General features: G+C 42.7%; 1 protein-coding gene across 1 annotated transcript; it reads right to left on the reverse strand.

The window, feature by feature from the left end:
* Positions 1-231: 231 nt before the first annotated feature.
* On the reverse strand, positions 232-10,304 carry stmn2b (stathmin 2b). Its single transcript, XM_026155816.2, has 5 exons — positions 10,099-10,304; positions 4,076-4,171; positions 3,789-3,961; positions 3,015-3,206; positions 232-2,078 (listed from the first exon to the last, which is right to left on the reverse strand). Exons 1-5 carry the CDS (start codon positions 10,115-10,117, stop codon positions 2,019-2,021), a joined length of 540 nt encoding a protein of 179 aa, XP_026011601.1. The 5' UTR covers positions 10,118-10,304; the 3' UTR covers positions 232-2,018.
* Positions 10,305-12,682: the final 2,378 nt, after the last annotated feature.

The following is a 12,682-nucleotide window of genomic DNA, read 5'->3' on the forward strand; positions in this document are numbered from 1 at the left end:
AAACAGGTTAATCATTGCAGTAATTATCCAGTGGAAGGCTCATACCTGTTTGCTTAGTTAAATCCAGGTGGTGATTGTTGTACAGTCCAAAGAGTTATTGAAGCTGAATAATTCACCTACAGACGTGTTTATCCACGCATTGTTCTGACCTGACATTTTGTTTCAGTTACATAAAGAAAATAGTCCACTGGAAACACAAGCGTGCAGGAAAGAAGTCAGTCTGAGAGCCGGTTTCATTCACTGAACCCCAAATCTTTATTAACCACTGCTTGCTCACAAAGATATATGTGGAGAGGGGGAAACACACAAATGGATAGAGGAGACAAAGAGAGAGAGTGAGAGAGGCAGGTAGGAGAGTCGCTGTCTGTGCTGAACTTCTGACTGTAATGGTGTTTATTTATATTTAACCGGATCAATATCATATGGCACAAGGGTTGGTTTATCTACCCGCCGTTTCTGAAATACACACACACTTGCACACACACACACTCACACACATTTATGGGTCAACTGTGCGTGCGTGACCAACAGGGTTCAACCTCAGGCTTCAACACCCTGGTTACAAACCATTCGGATACTTTATCACACTCATATACACCTTTACAGATGGAAATACTGTGAATCGCTGCTGCAGTGATACCTGTCTTTATGGCTTAGAAGTCTTTCTTGTGCTGACCTTACAGTGGCATTTAAAGTGTCTCGGAGTGAAGTGCGATGGTTCCCAGTAGGTGATGGCGATGTCGCGGACTACTCTAGCCTTTGTGAAATGGAGAAAACTGGGATTTATTTTGTTTTTTTCTCCAAATTAAGCTTCACAGTAGCAGGTTTTATTATTATTATTTTGTTTTTGCACTTCAGCATTCTCAGGATGCACTTTGTCCCCAGTGGTGTCGTACGTTACAGTAACATGTGATTTAAATGTGACTGGAAGCCTGTTTTCAGAGGAATATAAGAGGCCCGCCATTTGTCAGGGATGAGCTTTCCGGTGCCAGATGGACAGAAATTAGCACGCTCTGCCTGAGCTCTGTGGTTGCCTGTGTGGAGAGCATGTGAGTGAGTGCTTTTACAGTAGATATATATATATGTTGTATGTGGAGAGATGAAGAGTTTGCAGACGGAAGGAAGAAGGATGAGGATGGGCTCATTAAATGCTAAAGTGGCCTCCTGTGGTACAGTCACTACCCTACCTCACAGGAGTGGATGTGCGACGACGGCTTGCGGTCCTCACATGAACGCAAAACTGTCCCCCTTTGCCCTCTGTCAGCTTTCCTGCACTTGCTCCTCACTGATTGAATACTGGCATAAACCGGATGGATCTAATTTTGCCTCGCAGATCTGCTGGGTCAGATGAGTAAGCGGCCACTTGCAGGGGCGAAGGGAACTGAGCCAGGATGCGGGCCGTGTGAGGACGCAAGCAGTCACCGCCAACCATCAGCTAGCTGGCAAACTCACAACAAACACCTAAGCCTGTAATCACACAAGAGAAATCTAAAAGAGAAAACATTCTCAGGCTGAAATGAACAAAAAAAAGTAAACATGAAAATGAACAAATTATTACATCCATATATGCAAGGAGAAGAAACTTATATATAAAAATGGCACACTGCAATCAATACTTTTGCTGCTTGTATCGTACTGTATATAACAAAAAAAGGAAGTATTTACAAAAACCACTGTCACTTGTCAATTTGATTTTTTTTTTCTTTTCCTCTCATTTGAAACGGAGCGAAAACATTCTTTTTTTTGGGAAGAGTGGACAGGATACATTGATCTTTCTTTTGTTTTTAATCATTTTTGCATTTTTCCCACCCCCAACTCCATTTGAAGCTCCCGCTGTGTCGGGGTGGCACCTCAGGCTGTGGTGGTTTGTACTAGTGTAGGGGGGAGTATGGTGGTGGGGGTGGAGAGGTGGGGAAATGTGGGATACGGGTGGGGAAAGGAGCGGGGTGGGGCGTTCCTCAGGGCTGGGGAAGGCGGTGGAGGGTGTGGAGGTGGGACATGGAACCAGTTGGGGTTTCTCACGCTGTCAGTGCTTCTCTCAATTCCTTGTTCCTGCGCACCTCCTGTGCATGCTTCTCCTAGAAAAAACATAAACACACACATTGAGGATGTCACGTTTTTCTCTGCTGCCAGCCGTTTCCTGACATTTTTTCCCCCTTGTTCACAGCAACAGTTTCCCTATGCTGACCCTTGGACTTCATTTCCCCTCTTGCTATATTTACCAGCCGTGACAGCACGGCTTGTATTGTTTTCCTCTTTCGAGTCCATGTATGTGTGTGCGAATGTGTGTTTGTGCAGTAAAATCTATTTCCAGACCTACTACCCAAAGGCAATTTTGAGTTTAAATGTCATTCTGTCTTTTGCTAATGATAACTTGATAAATGTGCAAGACTTTTCAAAATGATGGTGGAGAACACGAGTACTGAATAAGCAACTAACTCCCAACTGGTGGTGACTGTCCTTAGCTTGCTAAATAATATGGTTCCTATTTATTCTTGTCTTTATGAACATGAGAATATTATCCAGTACTTCAGCTCTAAAACACATTTGTCTTTACTGGTTTGTTTCATTGTCAGATTCATAACTGTAATAAAACATTGATGGTAATTATGTCACTGTGTGTAACGGCAGAGTCACTTTCAGTTTGTTCAGCTGTTTGTTTTGGACTCTTATAGCAAAGACAAATGTTATTAAGTTTTCATAGTGCGAATCAGAAAATAGCAGATACTACTTTGACTTAGTGATAGATTTATGAATACAAGCATTCTTTAAGATTTCTCAGCTTTTCTGAGGTCACACCGTCAATATTTTGTCTGGGGATTTTGTAGTTGGAGCAACACAACGAGAATGACCGTTTCTTATTCACACTGACATCAGTATGTATTATACACAATATGAAGTAACAACTAAAATATTTATTTGCCTGTTTGCAAAGTCTCACAGTGACATAATTTTTATTATTAGCCGGATAATAAGAAGAATAATTTTCAGATGGGACTCTCTCCGCTCCTCACCTTCTCCTGCAGGCGCTCCATCATGGCGGCCAGGTAAGCCATCCGGTTCTCCTCGATTTGCTCCATCTTCATCTGGAGCTTCTCTTCAGCCATGCGGCTGAAGTTGCTGTTTTCCTCCATGGCCTTCATCAGCACGTCGCGCTCGTGCTCTCGCTTCTCAGCCAAGGTCTGAAGCACATGCGCCTCCTGGCACTGGAGGAGGAAGAGGAGAAGGAGAAAGAAGAGAGAAGATGTCTTCCTAAATTTGTTCTTAAATGTGATTTACTGAAATCTGACCACTCATTGATTTATGTCTCTGAGAGTGAGTCAGAGATGGTGCAACAGATGCAGATGTTTAAACGATCTAGGAAAAGGTCTTTCCTCACCGGCTTAATTTTTTTAAAAACTATAATGAATTATTTACTATTATAATTTATATTTCCTGACAGTATTGGGTAGTCGGAGTTAAAAAAAAATCAGTGATATTGATTGGTTGATTGATTTGGTGCTGGTTTGTTGGATTCGTCAGGTGCTGGACTCACTCTATTGACATTCGAATCAATGGGATGCAGGAATTAGCCGATGTCAGCCTCGATTTTTCATGACAGGCTTGAGGGTGCAGCAGCCAATGTGATGCACATTTATGTGAAATTAGATTTCAAGGGAAGCCAACCGATTATAACATCATAGCAGCAATATTTTGTAAGCTCGAAGATGATTTTGTGCTTTTGTTTGGCATTATTTTGTTTTCTTACACTTGATGTTTTTGTGTCTCTGTGGGGGGAAAATCCTTACCCGTCTTCGGTCCTCAGCTGCCTCCAGCTTCTTTTGGATATCCTCCAGGGAAATGTCCCTCTTTGGGGGACTGGTGATGCAGTGGGCCACTTCAGATACAGGGGAGGTCGGCTTCAGGATGACCTCAAAGGCCTGGCCTGAGGCGCGCTTGTTAATGGGCTTTATGTCCATATCTGCATGCGTGTGCAACAAAAACGAACAAAAGAAAGACAATTCTCACTTTTCTCTGCCTTTCTTTCTTCCTTCAGGTGCTTTTGGATAAAACAGGAGGCTTATATCCACCCTACCTTCATAGTCGCCCATGATATTTTTGCGGCTCTCGGGATACAGACAGGAGCAGATGAGCGAGAGAACTGAAATCTCCTTCATCTTCTCTTTGTAAGCTGCGGATACAAATGTGAAATATTACTTCTGCTTACTTTGCTGTCGTGCACACTTAGGGCCGCGCCTCTAACATGCACACAGGCAAAATATTAACCCAGTAACACAGAAAAAAGATGAAACATCTGTAACCTACTTCTACTTCCACGGGAGGTCTTTGATGTAAATATTAACATTTTTGGAGGGATAATTATTCATCAAGACGTCCAAAAGGAAATCTCATCAAAGGATGTCTGCTGCAGCTGAACTGCTCAGGGTTTTGCAGACATTTTGAGGCTTTTGTTTCCACTGAGGGGAGCATGACGGATGTGTCCTTACTTGACCTAATTTCCCCAACAGTCAAGATGCTTCCATCCCCACAGGATTCTCCACACATCATTAGCTATGCATTTATTTCGGCCTATTATTTATTAACGCCGGCAGACCAACGCCCTTGTGCTCCACAGCTTTTCTGTAGGTAATCAGCGATTAGTTGTATGGTTTTCAGGTAATTTTAGAAGCCAGATAATCTTTGGGTTTTTTATCTTCTTAGACTGTGGCTTATGGATAGAGGAGGCTAACAGCTACTGGTTTAGCTTATCAGCATAGCACAGCAGTATGGCTGTCCATCCCATGGTCCATTTACAGTCCAAAAACTTAATAACATTGAAGTGAAGCTGGCAGCAATTCATAGTTGCTGTGTTTGGCAACCTACGCCCCTGCAGGGAGGAACAAATACTCCGAAGGGCAGACAGAAAATAAAAGTATGAAAAGAACAACCTTGTGTAACCTTGTTCTTTTTTCTTTTTTTTCATTCTTGTGTTTTTGGCACCTACTCCTTTGTAATTTGTGCTTTAAGTTCAGCAGCAGTCCCAGCAGAGAGAAGGCAAAAGTATCTGCAACACGCTGCAGGTTGTGAAATATTCTGCGTTTGCACATCTGTCAAGGTGCACTGCCTCATGGGGCAGATTTGCATGCCAACTGTCATTGTATGGCATAATCCATCACCCAGAGCACAAGGCCTTCAGGGCTGAAATGTGGCACATTGATTCATGATTTGCAGAAGGCCACAGTACCAACGTCTGAAATTAGATTTACTGGGAAAGAGCTTCTCTGTGGTGGGGTACAGTGTGATTAATACAAGCCGCTTCTTTTCTCTCATTCCCTTCTCACTCTCTCACTCTCACTCCCTGCGTCTCACTTTCTGCCCTGCAGACGGGCAGACGCCACCGTAATGTGATAAACTCTCAGATGTAGCTCTTGCTATTCTCCGATGGCCTTGTTAGCCCCTTCCCTGAGGAGGAAGAGGGAAAGAGTAAGAGCACAGCAGGAGGGAGGCTGATAAAAAAAACGAGAATTATTGGAAGAAAGGAGAGAGAGAGAATAGGAATGAAGATGAAAGAAACAGAAAATAGTGCAATTTCTATGAGATGAAAGGAGAGAGAGAGTGAAAAGGGGTGAGAGGGGGAGAAAACACTCGAGTGGTGAGGTGTAGCCCTGCGATGGTGCCAACGCCTTTCTGACTTAAACTGAAATCACAGACGGAAGGATTATCAGCTCCCTCCACCGCTGACTGCCCTCAGGACAGCTAAATGGAAGGAGCCAAGTCAGGTGGATGCCACTTAAACTCATAATTACTGGACTGCACCATTTCTGCTGATGGGGGTGGGGGAGGGTGTCACTGGCTCATTACGGGGCTGTGTATATGTCAAGGCCCAGCAGCCATGTTCTCGTACGTACAACTCCGCTTGACAGCTAAAGACTCAGACAGTTAACAATTCAGTGGAGCAGATAATTTGGGTTAATGGAGCAGATCAGTAGATATTCCTCTTTACTGGTTGCTGAGTCTGGGCGGGTCCTTTTTTTTCCTGTGGATCTACAGTTTCTGCAGTTCTGGCTGCAACTAATGATTTTTTCATAATCTGTTAATTCGATGGTGATTTTCTTGACAAATTGGTTAATCACTGAAGTCTCTGGTTAAGAGGAGCTTGTTAGGCATCTCATTTTAGCTGGAAAAAAGCAGCATATCACATAAAAAAGGAGACTTTATCTGCATTGATGGACGAGTGGATAAATTCGCCCATGATTGCAGCTCTATCCTGGTTATTAATAAAGGTGCAAAAACTTTTTTTTGCTTTTCTATGACTGTTAAATTAAATTGATTCTCTTAAGAAGAACCGCTTGCTGTGAACTGAAACAGCTCTCCATGTCTGAAACCCACATTCCCCCCCCCCCCCCCCTTTCATTTCCATAATCAAAAATATATGAGAGTCACTATTATGTAGAAACATTAAAGTGCTACTGTATTCCTCCTGAGAGAATTCCTTCTGTAAGCAGTGTAATAATATGGTCATTCCCAGAGGATCACAAACATTAAAATGGCTAGCTACGGCGTTCCAAACAAAGGTTTCTGGCAGAGCTTCAGGCGTGCTGAAGCGATATATGTCAGTTTAAGATGAGATGAAGTAATTTCAGACGGGGACATCAACACTTTACTGCTCCCACTCCAATCCATCAGGCTGGTTCCAACCAGTCAGAGCTGCTCCTCCCGTCCCACAACCACAGACACAGCCATCAAACTGCACTTCCTCTTCCAATCCATCAGCCGAAAGAGTGCAGATCATCAATATCCACACTACCTCCACCCCCGCAAGCATCCCTCTTCCCCAGCACCTTCTGCATCCCCAAGCCTCCGTCTCATCTGTCGCTGGTGCACTCTCCCTCTCACTCTCTTTCTCTATTTTTTCACCCACGCTCCCAGCATCTCCTCAGAGAGAGTGCGTTGCCACAAACCGCCACACCCCTATTTGGTATTTTTCCTGGAGCCTTCCCCCCCCCCCCCCCTCAGCCACACTCTTCCTCCCTTCTTCTTCATGCAGTCTTAAAAAACACCATTACAAGAATTTATGGGATAGCCACGTTGAGTAAAAAGGCACACGGGGTGGAAAAACAAATGAAATGACACTCTTAGCAGCACTAGGAGCAAATTGGCTACAAAACTTGCCCTACAAAATATGACCCTGTGCATCAAATCATCACTGCCCTCTTGGGTGCTGTAGAGTCACAGCAGTGCGAGTTTGGCGCTCCTGTTCGGCACATACCAGCCCTTTACAGTCAAATCGCCCATCAGCAATAAAATCACAAGGTTATTAAGAGCAAAATTAGCCATTACGGGAAATATTAGAGCAGCCGGACGATGAAGGGCAGGTAGGGAAAATTTCTAATAGCTATCAATATGTGAGCCTGCAGCTAACAGCCACAATTAATATCATCAGCTGAGCATCACAAGCAAAGAGGATCAAATCCCCCCAATTTTAGTATGTTTTAGCACTTTTGCTTGAAACATGACAGTCTGTGCTCAAATGCGCGAAAATATCAGTAAAAATGCTGACAACTGTTCCCTGGAAATGAAGGAAAGAGGTATGGACACGTGAACATACAGAAACCGAGTATATGAGTATACAAAGTGGGAGAAAATGTTGTCATTTGAAAGCTGATCATAGACATCTCGCTAAGCTGACAGTGTGATGGATGTCTACAAATCACTTGTAGGTAGATGCTGCTCCCCTAGGTGATGATGACAGGCTGTACGGCTGTGACGTAGTTATTTAGTGTGCTCTAATATCTGTAATATAAACCCAAACTAACTGCATACACCAAATACTATCATTAATCAACAAACTGCTTAAATCAAGGTGGTGAATATGCGGATACTGTGCCAGGAAATATTAAAAGGGAAAATTCGGTTTCTAATGCATGTTTAAAATAATGAGGTTGTGTCTATAAGATACTCTTGAGTCTGTAGAGAACAACCAGACTTGCCAAGGATGTTAAAATGTCTGAACTGTCTTTAACCCACATGTAAATTTTTATGACCACATCATGGATCACCACTGGACTGATGTCACCTCTTCCTCTCGGCCTATCTTAAAAAGCAACAGTCATCTGAACCAGTAATGGGAGTGTGCTGCATAGATCGATGGAGTGATTAATCAGGATGAACTGGAAAGGGCAGAGCGAGCGCATCCTCCTCCAAGGCCAGTGCCCTATTTCGCAATTTTAAAGAAAGTGACTCGGCTCTGCATCAAAATTTAATGGCTTCTCCTTTTAGCTGTGCTCCGCCTCCCCGTCAGGTTTTCGCAGAGCAGTTTTTAGCGTGATCTTGCAGGCAGGCAGACATGGAGACAGACAAACAAACCTGAGAGACATGTGAAGATGAGATTTGGGATGTGCCGTTATCTGAGCTGCTTTTGTTGTGTGCACAGATTTTATGGAGCTAGTTGAATAACCACACCTAATTGGATATGACAAGTGGACCTGATAGGGATCAGGAAGAGTGCTTAGAAGCCTTAAAGCACACAGGAGTGGTCCTGATCTATATTATACTGTCAAGAATTTAAGATAACCAACAAAATCACATGTTTCTGGTGGCATTTATCATCCCTTTCTGTCCTTACATATAGTTGTATAATTTTCAACGTGAAACAGCAGTTTGGTTCTGAAACATTAAGACTATTCTTGCGCTTCTGCACAACCTACATGAACTCAGCGACCCAATGAAAGCTGACTGGCATGATGGCGGAGTGTCTGCTCCATGCCCATCCCTTCCTGTCTGCCTGTCCACAGCTCAAATCACGGAGGAAAAAAGAGAAGGCGTAGGAGGACAAGGAGGAAGAGGAGAAGGGGGAGGAGGGGGGGAATAAATGTAACAGCCAGGGTTTAGTTGCTGGTTTCACTGAGTGCAGACACGAGGACCCTTACCGCTGTCCCTCAGCGTGCCCCTGCATCCATCAGCATGTCAACCATGCAGAAAACAAACACACCATCCCCTAGACTGACCACACACACACTGCTCTTTTTCTCCTCAAACACACACGCACACACGTTAGTGGTGGGCAGGGCTTCTTTTTTAGCAACCCTGCAGCTCCCATGCAGTGTTTATGGTCTGAAGAGGAGATGGGTTAAAAAGCCCAAATGAAACCGGGATGTTGAGATGCATTTACTGACACAAGGCCTTCCACCTGCCACAGCATGCATCCCATTTTATCCCCTCCCACCCCCCGAATATTTATGCCAAATGCCGTCATGTTTGCCTTCAAGCATCATTTGCAGCCCGATCATAAAACTCTTATCAAATATAATAGCTGTCAAATATAATTACTGTCAATAACCTTGCCAACAGGAATGATGTCTAATATTTCCGTCCCTTGTTGTAAATTCTTCCCTGGAATGCGAAGCAGTTCCTTTTCTTTCTTTCTTTCTTTTTTTCCTTCCCCCTCTCTATCTCTCTTTGATTCACGTCTTTGGCGGTAACCACAAAATTGGTTCAGCGGGCTTTAGACAGCGCAGCTACATAGGATGGCCCAGTTTTAATAATGAGATTTGTCACGGGGAAATATTTCACACCCTTGGAGAGCGGCTGGGTTGCTTTGAAGGGACCGTAGATGTTGGGTGGGGTCGCTGGCGCTGCATTATGCTGCACGGCTCTGAGTCAGGCAACAAGAGGCAGGTGCGGCAGGCAGGCATCGACAAGATGATGCTGTGCAGGCTGGGAAAACAGCCCGGCTTTTGCATTTATGGAGTATTTATGTATATGTTTTTTTTCTTTCAGCTGAATAAATAAATATGCGTCATTCACACGGCAAACTGAACCTCAAACTCCCCTCACTGATTGACACCGAACTGGATTTACAATTAGACAAAATCGATTAGACTTTTAAAGACCAAAATAATATTTAATAATAATAATGAATCTTCAAAATGCTGCATCGGATTTACAACTTCATCACATATTTAGCAGCGACTTGCGGAGGAGTCTGGCCGCTCCCTCCCAACAACCCTCAGCATCCTTTTGTGCCATGGGTGTCGCCACTGCCTCTCATCCTCCTCAAACTGCGAATCCGCTGTAATGTCACTAAAACACACACACGTAATAAAGTGCAAAACTCACCGATCGCGGTCTTAGCCATTTCTGTACGGTAGTGCCTGGGCGGGTTGACCGGAGGAGTGTGCGTCAGTTGCTGGATGCTATCTCGGGGTGAAGGGACTGCTGGTAAGGCACTGAGTCAGCAGAGACGGGGGCTGCCGGTGCGCCTGGTGGTCTGTGACGAGCTGCGTCAAGCAGCTGGCCAATAACGAAGGCATGAGCGGAAGTGCGCACCCCTCCGGAATAAAAGTAGCCATGAATCATTTTACTGAGGGACCAAAGAGTGGAAGCAAAAATAAATAATTACAAAATAATATTTAAAAAATAAAAATATAATATAACAATAAACTAACAAACAAACAAATAAATAATATTTGCACAGCAGCATTTATACAAGACTCAAGTCTCAAAATGTTTTAGTCTAACAAAGAATTTTTTTCTTGCTTCAAATTAAAACAGACAACGCAGAATTAATATCGGAATAAAATGCAATAAGAAATGCACTGAAAAATAAATGCTGGTGTCATGGCTCCAACTTATAAACGCGATGGCTTAAATAACCGGAATATGTACGGTTTTTTTCTTTTTTAAGCACTATAAAATCTATAAACAAATTACATTAAATTTAGAACTGAAAACTGGTTTTCTCATTGCCAGCTAACATTTTATACAGCCAGACAATAATCATAAACTCTTAACAGGTGCATGTGAAGTATATGTAATATGCTAAGAGGAGAGAATATTTGTTTTTTGTTTTTTTTATTTGTTTGTTTGTTTTTTTTAATTAAACTGTGAGGCTCCCCAACAATTTGCGTAAACGTCAAACATTATGGAAAAGCTAAATATATTCTAAATACGTGTGTTTTATTTTGAAATCAATTGCAGGGACTCCCAACATCTAATCCAGTTGACTTGGCGGTGCCTGTAATGAGCGCTTTACCATGTAATGCACTCTACCACAGTCTCCTCTCCTCCAGGCAAACTCTGACACACCTAATGTCCTCCTGCATAACAGAGCGCCAACCCTGCTGTGACAGCTGATAGTGAGGGAGTCTCCTCTTTTGTTTCTGATAAACGGTTAGAGGTGAAACAATTGTGCGTGTGTGTGTGTGTGTGTGTGTGTGTGTGTGTGTGTGTGTGTGTGTGTGTGTGTGTGTGTGTGTGTGTGTGTGTGTTATATCTATATCTATATATCTATGGGTATATAAAGATGTAAAGCTAGCTATATGCAAAGGCAAAAGACCACCAAACTTGAATTATTAAAAGAATAGCCTCTAGGTGGCAGCAAATCTCAAGTCTGTAGGGTACGCGGAGAAAAGTTCCTGTCAAAACTGGCAATAACAATACATCAACTAATGACTCAAAAAAACATCATCCAATATCCAAGACAATGCACCTAATATGATATATAAAAGAAATACAGGCAAACAGAAAATGTAAGTCCATTGTTAGTTACTATTGAATTTTCATTCATTAATCTATTGTCTATATTTCCTCTTTGAATAATCATTTATTCATCATTTTGTTCATTTATTTTACTGTGTATAATGTATCTTATGTATTTATTTATTTTCTGATATATTGATATTCTGTCTGTGTCTGCAAATTGTGTCAACCCCAGGAACCATGATACAAGGTGTTTGCAGAAATAGAAGGCAGAGAACAGCAAAAGGACGAAAAAGATGAGAACATTAACACTATAGTAGCATTTCCAAAGAAAGCTATCAGAGATTGGTGGAATGCCTGACCTTATTTCCACTAGACAGGAAATTGCACTCCCTTTTCTCTTTTTCAATTTTATTTCCAAAAATTTGAGCACAAAGATAGAATTTCTTTAGAAGTTTTTTCCATACTATCCTAAAGTACAGGGTCCTTATCACAAAGCATGCGCTTGCATAGATAACAAAGTCGATATGTGCCCACTGTTTATTCATGTGTAGTGAGAGGTTCTGTAAAAAGCCAATGTTTAACTAGGCCCAACAATATACCAATGTTTGTAGCTGTGGCTTGTAATAAGGTGGCATGAATGGAATGAATGGCCTGTATTTATATAGCGCTTTACTAGTCCCTAAGGACCCCAAAGCGCTTTACATATCCAGTCATCCACCCATTCACAAACACATTCACACACTGGTGATGGCAGCTACATTGTAGCCACAGCCACCCTGAGGCGCACTGACAGAGGCGAGGCTGCCGGACACTGGCGCCACCGGGCCCTCTGACCACCACCAGTAGGCAACGTGTGAAGTATCTTGCCCAAGGACACAACGACCGAGACTGTCCAAGCCGGGGCTCAAACCAGCAACCTTCCGATTACAAGGCGAACTCCCAACTCTTTAGCCACGATCGCCACTCACAATTTACAACTCAAACCATTTACTAGGCTAAAGTAAAATAACTTTAACCTAGTAAACGGTTTGAGCCTCTTCATCCTTTCTATTTGTTGTTTTATTATTTATGGGATTCTACTGATGTACAGTTACTACTTATTACATAAACCTGTTCAATAGTTCATTAATGCAAATATCTGATCAGCCAATCACATGGCTGTAAATCAGTACGGGTCGACCTACTGAAGTTTTAATTGACCAGCATAATTTGAAAGAAA

Source organism: Astatotilapia calliptera, chromosome 22 (genome assembly GCF_964374335.1).
Source record: "Astatotilapia calliptera chromosome 22, fAstCal68.1, whole genome shotgun sequence".
Taxonomy (NCBI): domain Eukaryota; kingdom Metazoa; phylum Chordata; class Actinopteri; order Cichliformes; family Cichlidae; genus Astatotilapia; species Astatotilapia calliptera.